The following is a 16,296-nucleotide window of genomic DNA, read 5'->3' as shown; positions in this document are numbered from 1 at the left end:
CCTTTTGCCTCTGACTAATTTCGCTCAGCATAATGCCTTCCAGGTTCCTCCATGTTATGAAATGTTTCAGAGATTCGTCACTGTTCTTTATCGATGCGTAGTATTCCATTGTGTGAATATACCACAATTTATTTACCCATTCATCCGTTGATGGACACCTTGGTTGCTTCCAACTTTTTGCTATTGTAAACAGAGCTGCAATAAACATGGGTGTGCATATATCTGTTTGTATGAAGGCTCTTGTATCTCTAGGGTATATTCCTAGGAGTGGGATTTCTGGGTTGTATGGTAGTTCTATTTCTAACTGTTTAAGATAACGCCAGATAGATTTCCAAAGTGGTTGTACCATTTTACATTCCCACCAGCAGTGTATGAGAGTTCCGATCTCTCCGCAGCCTCTCCAACATTTATTATTTTGTGTTTTTTGGATTAATGCCAGCCTTGCTGGTGTGAGATGGAATCTCATCGTAGTTTTAATTTGCATTTCTCTAATGGCTAATGATCGAGAGCATTTTCTCATGTATCTGTTGGCTGCCTGAATATCTTCTTTAGTGAAATGTGTGTTCATATCCTTTGCCCACTTCTTGATTGGGTTGTTTGTCTTTTTGTGGCTGAGTTTTGACAGAATCATGTAGATTTTAGAGATCAGGCACTGGTCGGAGATGTCATAGCTGAAAATTCTTTCCCAATCTGTAGGTGGTCTTTTTACTCTTTTGGTGAAGTCTTTAGATGAGCATAGGTGTTTGATTTTTAGGAGCTCCCAGTTATCGGGTTTCTCTTCATCATTTTTGGTAATGTTTTGTATTCTGTTTATACCTTGTATTAGGGCTCCTAGGGTTGTCCCAATTTTTTCTTCCATGATCTTTATCGTTTTAGTCTTTATGTTTAGGTCTTTGATCCACTTGGAGTTAGTTTTTGTGCATGGTGTGAGGTATGGGTCCTGTTTCATTTTTTTGCAAATGGATATCCAGTTATGCCAGCACCATTTGTTAAAAAGGCTATCTTTTCCCCAGTTAATTGACACTGGTCCTTTGTCAAATATCAGCTGCTCATACGTGGATGGATCTATGTCTGGGTTCTCAATTCTGTTCCATTGGTCTATGCGTCTGTTGTTGTACCAATACCAGGCTGTTTTGACTACTGTGGCTGTATAATAGGTTCTGAAGTCAGGTAAGGTGAGGCCTCCCACTTTCTTCTTCTTTTTCAGTAGTGCTTTGCTTATCCGGGGCTTCTTTCCGTTCCATATGAAATTGGTGATTTGTTTCTCTATCCCCTTAAAATATGACATTGGAATTTGGATCGGAAGTGCGTTAAATGTATATATAGATGGCTTTTGGTAGAATAGACATTTTTACTATGTTAAGTCTTCCTATCCATGAGCAAGGTATGTTTTTCCACTTAAGTATGTCCTTTTGAATTTCTTGTAGTAGAGCTTTGTAGTTTTCTTTGTATAGGTCTTTTACATCCTTGGTAAGATTTATTCCTAAGTATCTTATCTTCTTGGGGGCTATTGTGAATGGTATTGATTTGGTTGTTTCCTCTTCGGTGTTCTTTTTGTTGATGTAGAGGAATCCAAGTGATTTTTGTATGTTTATTTTATAACCTGAGACTCTGCCAAACTCTTCTATTAGTTTCAGTAGTTTTCTGGAGGATTGCTTAGGGTTTTCTGTGTATATAATCATGTCATCTGCAAATAGTGATAACTTTACTTCTTCCTTGCCAATCCGGATACCTTTTATTTCTTTGTCTAGCCTGATTGCCCTGGCTAAGACTTCCAACACGATGTTGAATAAGAGCGGTGATAAAGGGCATCCTTGTCTGGTTCCCGTTCTCAAGGGAAATGCTTTCAGGTTCTCTCCATTTAGAGTGATATTGGCTGTTGGCTTTGCATAGATGCCCTTTATTATGTTGAGGAATTTTCCTTCAATTCCTATTTTGGTAAGAGTTTTTATCATGAATGGGTGTTGGACTTTGTCAAATGCCTTTTCTGCATCAATTGATAAGATCATGTGGTTTTTGTCTTTTGATTTATTTATGTGATGGATTACATTAATGGTTTTTCTGATATTAAACCAGCCTTGCATACCTGGTATAAATCCCGCTTGATCAGGGTGAATTATTTTTTTGATGTGTCGTTGGATTCTATTGGCTAGAATTTTGTTGAGGATTTTTGCATCAATGTTCATGAGGGATATAGGTCTATAATTTTCTTTTTTTGTAATGTCTTTACCTGGTTTTGGTATCAGGGAGATGGTGGCTTCATAGAATGAGTTGGGTAGTATTCCGTCATTTTCTATGCTTTGGAATACCTTTAGTAGTAGTGGTGTTAACTCTTCTCTGAAAATTTGGTAGAACTCTGCAGTGAAGCCGTCCGGGCCAGGACTTTTTTTTGTTGGGAGTTTTTTGATTACCGTTTCAATCTCTTTTTTTGTTATGGGTCTATTTAGTTGTTCTACTTCTGAATGTGTTAGTTTAGGTAGGTAGTGTTTTTCCAGGAATTCATCCATTTCTTCTAGGTTTTCAAATTTGTTAGAGTACAATTTTTCATAATAATCTGAAATGATTCTTTTAATTTCATTTGGTTCTGTTGTGATGTGGTCCTTCTCATTTCTTATTCGGGTTATTTGTTTCCTTTCCTGTATTTCTTTAGTCAGTCTAGCCAATGGTTTATCAATTTTGTTAATTTTTTCAAAGAACCAGCTTTTGGCTTTGTTAATTCTTTCGATTGTTTTTCTGTTCTCTAATTCATTTAGTTCAGCTCTAATTTTTATTATTTGTTTTCTTCTGGTGCCTGATGGATTCTTTTGTTGCTCACTTTCTATTTGTTCAAGTTGTAGGGACAGTTCTCTGATTTTGGCTCTTTCTTCTTTTTGTATGTGTGCATTTATTGATATAAATTGGCCTCTGAGCACTGCTTTTGCTGTGTCCCAGAGGTTTTGATAGGAAGTATTTTCATTCTCGTTGCTTTCTATGAATTTCCTTATTCCCTCCTTGATGTCTTCTATAACCCAGTCTTTTTTCAGGAGGGTATTGTTCATTTTCCAAGTATTTGATTTCTTTTCCCTCGTTTTTCTGTTATTGATCTCTAGTTTTATTGCCTTGTGGTCTGAGAAGATGCTTTGTAATATTTCGATGTTTTGGACTCTGCAAAGGTTTGTTTTATGACCTATTATGTGGTCTATTCTAGAGAATGTTCCATGCGCGTTGGAAAAAAAAGTATATTTTGCAGCAGTTGGGTGGAGAGTTCTGTATAAGTCAATGAGGTCAAGTTGGTTGATTGTTGTAATTAGATCTTCCGTGTCTCTGTTGAGCTTCTTACTGGATGTCCTGTCCTTCTCCGAAAGTGGTGTGTTGAAGTCTCCTACTATAATTGTGGAGGTATCTATCTCGCTTTTCAGTTCTGTTAAAATTTGATTTATGTATCTTGCAGCCCTGTCATTGGGTGCGTAAATATTTAATATGGTTATGTCTTCCTGATCAATTGTCCCTTTTATCATTATATAGTGTCCTTCTTTATCCTTTGTGGTGGATTTAAGTCTAAAGTCTATTTTGTCAGAAATTACTATTGCTACTCCTCTTCTTTTTTGCTTATTGTTTGCTTGATATACTTTTTTCCATCCTTTGAGTTTTAGTTTGTTTGTGTCTCTAAGTCTAAGGTGTGTCTCTTGTAGGCAGCATATAGATGGATCGTGTTTCTTTATCCAGTCTGTGACTCTCTGTCTCTTTATTGGTGCATTTAGTCCATTTACATTCAGGGTAATTATAGATAAATAAGTTTTTAGTGCTGTCATTTTGATGCCTTTTTATGTGTGTTGTTGACAATTTCATTTTTCCACATACTTTTTTGTGCTGAGGCGTTTTTCTTAGTAAATTGTGAGATCCTCATTTTCATAGTGTTTGACTTTATGTTAGTTGAGTCGTTACGTTTTTCTTGGTTTTTATCTTGAGTTATAGAGTTGTTATACCTTTTTGTGGTTACCTCATTATATACCCCTATTTTTCTAAGTAAAAACCTAACTTGTATTGTTCTATATCGCCTTGTATCACTCTCCATATGGCAGTTCAATGCCTCCTGTATTTAGTCCCTCTTTTTGATTATTGTGATCTTTTACCTATTGACTTCCATGATTCCCTGTTATGTGTATTTTTTTTTTAATTAATTTTAATTTGTTTGTTTTTGTGATTTCCCTATTTGAGTTGATAGCAGGACGTTCTGTTTTGTGACCTTGTGTTGTGCTGATATCTGATATTATTGGTTCTCTGACCAAACAATATCCTTTAGTATTTCTTGTAGCTTTGGTTTGGTTTTTGCAAATTCTCTAAACTTGTGTTTGTCTGTAAATATCTTAATTTCGCCTTCATATTTCAGAGAGAGTTTTGCTGGATATATGATCCTTGGTTGGCAGTTTTTCTCCTTCAGTGTTCTGTATATGTCGTCCCATTCCCTTCTTGCCTGCATGGTTTCTGCTGAGTAGTCAGAACATATTCTTATTGATTCTCCCTTGAAGGAAACCTTTCTTTTCTCCCTGGCTGCTTTTAAAATTTTCTGTTTATCTTTGGTTTTGGTGAGTTTGATGATAATATGTCTTGGTGTTTTTCTTTTTGTATCAATCTTAAATGGGGTTCGATGAGCATCTTGGATAGATATCCTTTCGTCTTTCATGATGTCAGGGAAGTTTTCTGTCAGAAGTTCTTCAACTATTTTCTCTGTGTTTTCTGTCCCCCCTCCCTGTTCTGGGACTCCAATCACCCGCAGGTTATCCTTCTTGATAGAGTCCCACATAATTCTTAGGGTTTCTTCATTTTTTTAAATTCTTTTATCTGATTTTTTTTCAGCTATGTTGGTGTTGATTCCCTGGTCCTCCAGATGTCCCAGTCTGCATTCTAATTGCTCGAGTCTGCTCCTCTGACTTCCTAGTGTGTTGTCTAATTCTGTTATTTTATTGTTAGTCTTTTGGATTTCTACATGTTGTCTCTCTATGGATTCTTGCAACTTATTAATTTTTCCACTATGTTCTTGAATAATCTTTTTGAGTTCTTCAACAGTTTTATCAGTGTGTTCCTTGGCTTTTTCTGCAGATATCCTAATTTCATTTGTGATATCATTAAGCATTCTGTAAATTAGTTTTTTATATTCTGTATCTGATAATTCCAAAATTGTATCTTCATTTGGGAAAGATTTTGATTCTTTTGTTTGGGGGGTTGGAGAAGCTGTCACGGTCTGCTTCTTTAAGTGGTTTGATATGGATTGTTGTCTCCGAGCCATCACTGGGAAACTAGTTTTTCCAGAAAATCCGCTAAAAAAAAACTGCAGTCAGATCCCTATCAGAGTTCTCCCTCTGGCTCAGGCTATTCAGATGTTAATGAAGCCGCCTGGGGAGGGTGGGGGAGGGAACAGAGAGATAGGAGAGTAGCACCTCAAAATATAGCCAGAGTTGCTTGTCTTTCTTGGAATGACTGTTATATCTGAGATTCCCGTGGACGCGTCGCCTATGTGTGCTGGCTGTGTGGAGATTGCCCCCAGGGGGTCTGGCCCGCTGGAGTCACGGTCAGATCCTCCGCTTCCAGCCCCACGCCCAGCGTCAAGGCTCCCCTACTGGGACGGTGCACTCTCAACTCCAAAATCAGTCGCTGCCTCCCGGGGACTTCTCGTCTCTCCAGCCGCGTGGCCGTGCCGACCCCGTGAACCAGGTGGGCCCCCTCCCGGGGTTAGTTCAGATGGGTGGAGTAGCTCCCCGTGCTTGTGCCGCGACCGAGTGTCCCGGCTGGAACGCTGTTCTCCCCACTCCAATACCAGTCGCTGCCTCCCGGGGACTTCTCCTACCGGCTGCGTCCCACGCCGCCCGCGCGACCCGGCTGGTCCCCTTCCCGGGGTTAGTTCAGGGGGTGGAGCAACTCTCCGTGTTTATGGCGTACCTGCGTGCAGTCCAAATCCCTGCGGGACGGTTCCCCGGCTCGGATGCTGCTCTTTCTGCTCCAAGATCAGTCACTGCCTCCCGGGGACTTCTCCTACCGGCTGCGTCCCACACCGCCCGTGGAACCGGCTGGTCCCCCTCCCGGGGTTAGTTCAGGGGGGTGGAGCAGGTCTCTGTGCTTGTGCCGTACCTGACTGGTACTCTGGCTCCAGGCTCTGGAAACTATCGCTGCTTCCCAGTATTAGTTCGTTCTCCGTCTCTAAATCTGTGTTTGTTGTTCAGGGTTCGTAGATTGTTATGTATGTGATCGATTCACTTGTTTTTCCGTGTCTTTGTTGTAAGAGGGATCCGAGGTAACGTCTGCCTAGTCCGCCATCTTTCTCTAGATCTTTTAATGATGAATGAATCCAGTGCACAAAATTAAAAACTTACATAATCATTGGAGGGGTTGGAGGAGCTGGCTTTTAGATTTGTGGATTTGGAAAGAAAGTCCACTGCAACTACTTCTCAAAGTACTTCCCTGTTCAGAGTTTAAAAAGATAATTTACTTCAAAAGTTTTAAGGCTTTACTTTTTCACATTTACCTCTTTAATCCATATAGAGCTTGAATTTTAAGGCAGTGTTTGAAGTGGAAATATGGATAAAGATAACTAGATTTTTCCAGCACCATTTATTGAATACCCATTTCATTTCCTACTGTGCTGAAATGTCATCATTTTTACATATAAAATATCTACAGATCCATTGTCCTGTTTCTTGAATTTCTATTTTCTTCAATTTGTCTATCCGTGAGCCAATACTATAGAGTTTAATTACGGTATTGTTTCAAATAGATACTATAGTTGTGTAACAAATTGCTCCAAAATTTAGTTGCTGAAAACAAGATCACTTTATTTCCAGATGGTATCTCTAGGCCATGAATACTTCTCTAGATCTTTTAATAATGAATGAATCCAGTGCACAAAATTAAAAACTTACATAATCATTGGAGGGGTTGGAGGAGCTGGCTTTTATGGTTTCTCATGAGGCTAAAATCAGAGGTGATTGGGGATGAGGTCATCTAACAATTTTCTTTATCATACATCCGGTACCTGGTCTTGAAAGTCTTGAACTGTGGTGGCTGAAATAACTGGCACTGTTTGGGCATCTCCCTCTATTTCTATGTGGTCTCTCTACATAGTCTCTCAAGCATGGAGACTTTTACATGGTGAATCAGAGCTCTAAAAGAGTGTGTGTCAAGAGAGTGATCAAGGAAGAAGTGCATTGTGTTTCTTTACCTAACCTTGGAAGTCACATCGAATCACTTCTGTCATATTCTATTTGTCCAGAGAGTCAAAAATTTCCTTCCATTTTCAAGTAGAAAGGGCATGAACTCTACCACTTAAGGAGGAAATGTCAACATTCTGAAAGAGCATATATAACAGGCTATAATGTGGTGGAAATATGCCAAAATCTGCCCTTTGGCCACAACAATGTGCATGCCCCCCACAAGAAAAACACACTCACTGTCCCCTTTCCCAAGGTCCCTCTCTCAACCCTCATCCAATTACAGTATCAGCTTTTGACTTAAGGTTCAGGATCTTATCATCTAAATTACATCCAAGTGGGGGTGAGGCTCGTGAGGTGTGGTTCCTTGGACACAACTCTTTTAGTACTGTTCAGTCTGAAGACCTATGAACTATAGATACATTATCTGTGCTCCCTCACCCCCACCCCAGTGTACAATGCTCTGACAGGTATGGGATAACTTCTATACACATTTATGTCCAAAAATGGGAAACATGACAGGTGCACAGCAGTGATGTTCCATGGAAATTTTGACAACCTATTTAGACACATGTTATTTCCAGATTCTTGGTTATCTGTCCAGGACTTCTGGTAGTGATTTTTCCATGCATCTTGCCCCAAAATACCTTTGGTATTTTCATTGTGCTTTCTGAATTATCCATTCTTGCCTATAATATATAGCTTGTGTTTGTAGGTTACCAAACATACTTGAAAGATACAGGAGGGATTATTATCACATTCCCTTTTATCTTACTTACTTGGCTTGGAAAAAGATGGAGAGACAGACTTAATATGTGTGGAAAATGGAAGCTTAAAAATTCCAAATCATTTATCTTTATATTTTGTGATTTGTCTTTATACAATAAATCCTATAGAATAAATTCAAAGGCTATATTTGGTTATGATATCTCAACATCTTCACTTCCCAAAAGGCAGATCTCTCTTGGAAACAACATGGGCAATTGTCTTAGTTATCTAGTGCTGCTATAACAGAAATACCACAGGCAAATGGCTTTAACAAACAGAAGTTTATTTTCTCAGTCTATTAGGCTAGAAGTCCAAATCAAGGTGTCAGCTTTTTCTCTCTGTCAGTTCTGTAAAAAGGTCTTTATCATCAATCTTCTGTTGGACTCAGTGCAGGGATCCCAGGTCCAAACACTCGCTCTTCTCCTGGCACTACTTTCTTGGTGGTATGAGGTCCCTCTGTCTCTCTGTCCCCTTCTTTCTTTTGTATCAGCTTAATCTTGTATTTGAGCCCTGCCTCATTAACACAACTGCCACTAATCCCATCTCATTAACATCACAAGACATAGGAAATTCACATCAGATTACAAAATGGTGGACAATCACACAAGACTGGAAATCATGGCTTAGCCAAGTTGACACATATTTTGGGAGGACACAATTCAATCCATTACAGTAATCGAAGCAACTATATAGATCAATTAGGCAAACAAAACAGTAACTTTTGTTTGAATTACTCTGTAAAAAGTGAGACTATCAGCTATTCCACGTAGTGAAAAGATAAACAGGCTGAGACTCAGGAAACCTGAGTTGTTATCCTTAATCTACCACCATCTAAATGTGCAATTTTGTTAGTGTCTTTTTCTTCTCTTAATCTCAGTTTCCTCATTTTCAAAATAAAAAGAATCTGTCTACCTACCTACCAACTGACCAACCGATCAACCAGTGCATCCATCCATCCGTCTGTCCATCCGTCCGTCCATCCATCCATTCACCCATCTATCTATCACCTATCTACTTATTTATTTATAGGTCACATTCTGGCCTCAGTGTGCTTAAATTCTCAGAAAATTTTCATTCTAATGTAGTATGAATAGGTTATTACTCTGCTCAATAGGAAACATGGTCCAACTTTTTTCAGAGACTTCTTATTTTGGAGAGCTCTTAAATTAGAGAACATAATGGAACCGAAACACAATAAGCTGGCTTTTAGTTCTACTGCTTAGCAGGTATACCATACTGGGCAAGTGAAATGAGACATTCTGAACCCTAGATTTCCCATCTATGAATTAGGAAACTATACTCAGGAGTTATTTAAGTTTAAATGTGAAAATGACTTGCAAATACTAAGTGCATAAAAATCAAAATCAAACCTGTTGCCATCGTCTTGATTCCACCTCACGGTGACCCCATGAGTTACAGAGTAGAACTGCTGCATTGGGGTTTCTTGTCTGTAGTCTTTACAGAAGAAAGTCACTAGGCCTATATTCCATGGAGCTGTTGGGTGGGTTCAAGCCACCAACCCTTAGGTCAGTAGTCTAATGAAAACTCTTTGTACCACCCAGAGACCTAAGCCAAAAAAACCAAACCCAGTCCCTTTGAGTCGATTCCGATTCCCAGGGACCTACTTACTTTTAATAACAAATTTAAGGTGGGTTAGAAATAATATTTGGATGGGGTAGCAATGTGTTATTAACTGACATAAAACCAAACCAAACAAAAAAAGTATTTATCCATTGCCTTCGAGCTGATGTCGACTCATAAAGACCCTACAGGACAGAGTAGATCTGCTCCAAAGGGTTTCCAGGGAGTGCCTGGTGTATTTGAATGGCCAACCTTTTTGTTAACAGCTGTAGCTCTTAACCACCGTACCACTACGGCCCCAAATAAGTATATAAGTAGTTCTTAATTCTTGTTCTAAATTCTCCTGAGAGGGAAGTTGGGAAATTCTCAGGGGAAGTACAGAGACTGGCATAGTTCAAATCCGTAAGTGTTTTTTGAATCCAATTTTATGCCTCCATGAGTTAGAGTGAGAGTATTCTTAAGCCTTTGTTGATAGATGAATATTAAAGAAGGGTCATGCTAACTACGTAGGTAAGGTTTTAAACGGCAGATAACACGGGGTCAAGGTCGAGAGCAAGACTTGAGGCCAGATACTTGAATTAGATCTTCTGACCCGCTCCTCACTAACTATACGTCCTGAGGTAAAAGGCTAACTCCCTCTTTTTCTCAATTTTCCTATATGTAAAATAGAAGGAATAACCTTCCTACTCTATATAGTCCTTTTAAAAAAATATTAAATGAGATAATTTACGTGAAGTGCTTTGCACAGTGCCTAGCATATGAGAGTATAAGAAGTAATCAATTAATATTAGTTTTTGATCATTGCATATAATAATAATGTTTAACCTTTACATAGAACTTTATATTTTATGAAACATTTTCATATCTCCTATGGGGAAAGTATGATTAATTTCTTTAGTTCTTCATTTTCTTAGGACTCATGCTGAGATCACAAAAATGGAGGTAGAGATAAGAAAGAGATATGAAAAGGGAACAGAGACCAGTGGACAGTAGAGATCTTTTGGGGGTGGGCAATGCTGAGCAATGCTGGGATTGAAGGGGAGGACATCAGTGAGTGAGAACCCTCGTAAGTACATCTATATATAGGTGTCAGAAAATTAGATTTGACATTCACATTAAAACACTAATCATATGACAAATTCTGCTTCTACCTACTCAATGACAAAATTAACCCCTAATTCTGGTGGTGGGGTGGTGATGTGCATGTGTGGGTGAAATATCTTATAATCACTTGGATAAAGAATAATAATAATAAAAAAGATTCATGGTGGTGGTTAAAAACCTTGCAGATGAATGAGAGAAAAATGTGTCCTCATCTGCTTTTATAAGTACTTGTTTTGGGGTGGCACAGATACAGCCTCATAGAAAGTACACTATAAATTTAATAGTCACAGTTATATGTTATGGACTTCCACAGGCAGTAAACATACCCCACTCGTAAAAAATTTCAATAAAATAGTTGATATTGATTGTGCACCTACTTTGGGCCAATTGCAGAGCTAGTAGCCTTGCCTGTCTCACACCCATACTTCAAGCTAATTGTCCACATTTGACAGAAAATAGTTGAGAAGTTCAGACGTTAAACACATTTTATAGAATTACCTTTGTTAGCTCTTTATTTCACTGTGAGACCAGGGTTACAAACCACTGACTAACATCAGAAAACTTCCTTACCCTCTTCTTATCTTAGTTATTTCATCTACTAAATAAGGATAATAATAGTGTATGACTCAATATTGATACAAGGATTAAATGTGCCTGCATTTCAAAGGCACTCAAGTAAATATTAGCCGTGTTAATCAAGGCATCTGTACGTGAGGTTGTCTCAATAAAGGGCAACAATGTCTTTCATGGAGTGAAGTCCAAAACTTTGGAATAATTTTTACTCTTCTTTCTTTCTGACACCCCACATGAAGTCCATCAACAGATACTACTGCAGCTACCTTCATCATACATCTACCTCCACTACGCCCATCCTGGTGCAAATCACCATCGCGTTTCTGTTGAATGGTTACAATATTTTCTTATCTAACCATCTCCCTGCTTCTACTATTGCCCCTCTATAGTCTATTCCCCACACAGCAGCCAGAACAATCATTTCTAAGATTTAGTCAGACCATGCCATTTTGCTGTGCAAAACCTTTCAATGGCTTTGTTTTTCACTTAGAATAAATTCATACCCCTTAAAATGATTTACAAAGCCCTATAAAAACTGCCACTTATCAGTCCTTGTTCATTGCTCTCCAGCCACACTGATCTCCTTTAGACAATGATGCCAACCACATTCCCTTCTCAGAGTGTTTTCACTTACTGATTTTTTTGTCTGGAATGTTCTTTCCTTAGATATCTTCTTGCATCCTTCTTCACTTCTTTCTAGTCTAGTTCACATGTTCCCTTCTCAATGAAGCCTTCTGTGACTACCTTATAGAAAATAACACCCCACTCCCCGATTCCATATATGCATTACCCTACTTAATTTTCCCCATAGCAGATATTATGACCTGAAATACTATTTACTATCTGTTTTATTTGCTTACTTTCTGTCTTCCCCTCCTAGAATGTACACTACATGGAGTGTAGAGACTTTACCTGTTTGTTCACTGCTATCTTTCAACTTTCTAGAGTGTTGGGCAGATAGTAGATGATTCATAAATATTTGGTAAATGACTTATTAAATGGAGCTTAAAGCTATATTTCATTAGGTAGTCCTTCTCCCCAGACTCTACAGGTTTTATTTTCATTAATAAGAATATTCATTTTGTCTAATTTTGTGTGGATGTGGAGTTTGGCAGACTGATAAAATGTTCCTTAATATTATATCTTGTTTCTGTTTGACTTCAAAATCTCAAAAAGAGATTTTATAAGTGATTAAAACTACCCCCCCCAAATAAAATAAAACAGAAAAACTCATGATGCAATAACACACACAGAAAGAGAATCTGGATTTTTGTGAGTTTTTCAGCTTACTTTCCAAGTAATTCTAATATAAAAAGACAAATACTTTCCCAAAAAAGATAAAACCATGGCTGTCATACAAATTTAAAGTGAACACATGGCAAAGCTTTTATTTAACACATTAATTAATGAATGAACCAGGAATACGTCGTAATCCATTTAAAGGAGACTCCAGTGTAGCACATTTGTTCAATCAGGAATGTGTAATGAATTTACAAATAGATGCAAAACTGACTTGATCCACAATGATTGAGGGAAATCAATTGAACCTCCATCAGACAACATTTTCAGTTTTATGGACAGAAATTATTTGTGTTATCAGTTTTCTATAACTCAAAGAGTTATAAAATAGTTCAAAGACAGTGAAAGGCATAAGCCTCACAGAATCATGTAGCCCCAAGAGGAGTGCTATACATAACACATAGCTTTCATTGAAGATCACCAGTAATCTTTTTATATTTCAAAGTCTTTCAAAGTTTTTTCCTCACAGAAGTTAAATTTCTTTAGCAGCTGTACATCAAAAGAAGTAGAGATTATTTTTAAATAACATAAAATTATATAAAGGGAAAACTATTATTCCATTTATTTCTATTATTTACAAAGGAAAAGTGCAAACTTTCTATATCCATTGGAGTCTTCACAGGAAACAGCATACTCAAAATGGCAGATTAAAAAAAATTAAAGAAGATTATTTATCAAGGTATGAAAAAGTTTAAGGGGAATTAATTAGGGATGATGATGAAGCATTCCGCGCCTAGCTACCAGTAGGAAACCATTGCCACAATTATGGCTGAGGGAATGAGCGGAATAAATGATTACAAAAGGAAATAGGAGAGTAGGAGACGCCTACCCAACAAGTCCTGTGACCCTAGTTTAAGGTACCCTGTTACTGATAAACCACGGGAGGGACCCAGGAGAATAAATCCTGACATTCTTTTCTTCCCACCCTGTCCTCTAACATTCATCTAGTACTTCCTGTTGACCAGAGAAGAAGGAGGCCTGGTTGAGGAACACCGTGGAAGCCCTCCATGGAGGAGAAGAGTGAGAATGTATCTGAAGGGCTGAAAGGAGTATATCTTGCTCACTTTCCAACACTTTATTAAATTGTTTTTCTTGGTAAGATGGTGAGCACTCCTATTTTGGAAAAGAGAGAACACAGGAGAAATAAGTAAATTGTCTTCCAACTTATTTGTACACGTAATGTTTATTGACCTCCACTCTGGGTCAAACATTAAAGTAGATCTGGGGATAAAGAGGTGAAGAAGGCAGATACAGCTTTTCTTCTCTGTGGCTTATTTAAAGGGTTTTTGAATGGAAGAGTGAGGTGATTTGGTCTTAATCTGTATATCAACAGTGTGTAAAACAAGAACTAAGAGTTGGTTAGAAGCCATAGCTCTTAACCACTGCCCCACCAGGGCCCCTCATTATGTATATATATACACATATATACTTATGTGTGTGTGTGTTTCTATGTGTATGTGTTGTTTTTGTTGTGTGTTGTGGGGTTGATTTTTACTCATAGTGACCCTATACGACACAGTAGAACTGCCCCATAGGGTTTCCTAGGCTGAAATCTTTATGAGAGCAGATGGCCAGGTCTTTTCTCCCACAGAGTGATTCATAGGTTTGAACTGCCAATCTTTTGGTTAGCAGCTGAGTGCTTAACTGTTGTGGCACCAGGGCTCCACACCCACACATAGATGAGTTCCCTAACATTTCTTGCTGGCCGAGAAGGAATTAGGTTTATTACATGATAAGCTCCCTCTTCCTGGATATCCTCCAGCAAATGTCCAGTGACCACTTGTCAGAATATGTTGTAGATGGCATTCCAGCACCAATAGAAAAAGCTGGATTAGACAGCCTCAATGGTTCTAATCTTTATGTAAAATATAAATTGCTTGTTTTTTTCTCTTCTTGTGTACCATAAGGAAAAGAGTTTGTATTATTAAAATGCTTTGTTCTTATTTGCAAGCCCAAAATCTCATCACCCTGCTTTAATAATGTTGTCTTTACAGGATAATCCCAATTTCTGTGTCCATCATCACCATTGAAATGAAATAAAACAGGATGAATGTGACTGATTTAATTCTAATAGGACTTACACAGAATCCTCAGATGCAGAGAATTCTAGTTGTTGTTTTGTTTATCATCTACATTGTCACTGTTACAGGAAACCTGCTCATTGTGGTCACCATAATCTACAGTCAGACATTTAAAACCCCAATGTATTTTTTCCTGGCCTTCTTATCTTTGATAGATGCCTGCTACTCCTCTTCCACACTTCCTAAAATGCTAGCTGACTTGCTCTCTGAGACAAAAACCATCTCCTTCAGTGGCTGCATGACACAGATCTTTACTGAACATTTCTTAGGTGGTTCTGAGGTTGCCCTCCTTGTGGTCATGGCCTATGACCGTTACGTGGCCATCTGTAGTCCTCTGCACTATGTGACCATCATGAACCACCATGTATGCTGCCTTTTGGTGGGGGTGTCTTGGACAGTGGGTTTTCTCCACTCCATTGAACAGATTCTTGTCACTTTCTGGCTCCCATTCTGTGGCCCCAACATTATGGATCACTTCACGTGTGACGTCCTTCCCCTGATACAACTTGCCTGCACAGACACATTCCTTGTTGGTCTCTTGATTGCTGCCAATGGTGGGGTAATCTGTGTAATAACCTTTGTAATGTTGTCGATATCCTATGTTGCTATCCTATATTCCTTGAGGACTCAGAGCTCTGCAGGGAGGAAAAAGGCCCTCTCTACCTGTGGTTCCCACATCACTGTTGTTGTCTTGTTCTTTCTGCCCTGTATTTATATATATATGCGACCAGTAGCCACCTTCTCCATGGATAAAGCCATAACTGTATTCTATACTCTTGTCACTCCCATGTTAAATCCCATTATCTACACAGTAAGGAATGCAGAAGTAAAAAATGCCATCAAAATGTTACTGAAAAGAAATGTAATTTCAGATAATAAATGACCCAATATGAAGATTTTATTTCTATCATAATCTTTACATTTTTGTTTTATGTTACATACATATATGTGTAAGAATGTATATGTTTGTGTGTGTATATATATATGTAGCTCTTTCTCACATTTATCACTTAACTTCTATAGAACCTTTGTGCAAGAATGGCATGGAGGTGGTGTCTGACCTTCTCTATCTTCACAAAGAGGAAGAAGAATCAAAATTAGCAACCCCAGCCTGATTCCTTGCTGAAGTCAGGCATGCCTCCTCTCTCCACCATCTTTACTAATTCTGACACCAGCTGCCCCTCCTATGGCACTCTCTACTTCTGTGCTGGGTTCAATAATTCATTGCAATGGCCACACAGAACTCACAGAAAATACCCACTATTATGGTGTTTATTAGGGAAGTAACAGTTACAATTCAGTCCCAAGAACATTCAAGATACAGTTCTTCCATAAGAACAGCCTCTTTCCAGCTGTGCTGAAAGGCATACCTCTCCCTGTTCCTAGACATATGCCCAAAAGCACTCAACTTTCTCCATGAGCCTGGAAACCCACCGGGCAGTTGCCTGCTGCTGGGTGTCTCCTGCTGGGTCTTTTCTGCCACTGCTTCTCACCATCTTCAGGGTTACAGCTCACTCTCTCTGTTGGTCTCCTGCTTCCAGGAGCTTCTCAGCACAGGGACCCCGGGTCCAAAGGGCGTGCTGGCTCCTGGCTGTTCTTCCTTGGCAGGTGTGGAATCTTCTTTTTCCCCCTCTGGGGTGGCTGATTTCAAGCCCAGCAGGATGGCAAACCTGACCAATCCCTTTGGTGGGCCATAATTACTCTACCAC

At 38.8% G+C, this 16,296-nt stretch overlaps 1 protein-coding gene across 1 annotated transcript; it reads left to right on the top strand.

Moving 5' to 3' along the window:
* Positions 1-14,552: 14,552 nt before the first annotated feature.
* On the top strand, positions 14,553-15,470 carry LOC135229368 (olfactory receptor 4C3D-like). Its single transcript, XM_064278975.1, has one exon. It carries the CDS (start codon positions 14,553-14,555, stop codon positions 15,468-15,470), a length of 918 nt encoding a protein of 305 aa, XP_064135045.1.
* The last annotated feature ends 826 nt before the right edge of the window (positions 15,471-16,296 follow it).

Source organism: Loxodonta africana, unplaced genomic scaffold (genome assembly GCF_030014295.1).
Source record: "Loxodonta africana isolate mLoxAfr1 unplaced genomic scaffold, mLoxAfr1.hap2 scaffold_29, whole genome shotgun sequence".
NCBI lineage: Eukaryota > Metazoa > Chordata > Mammalia > Proboscidea > Elephantidae > Loxodonta > Loxodonta africana.
This window is presented reverse-complemented; position numbering and strand designations above follow the sequence as displayed.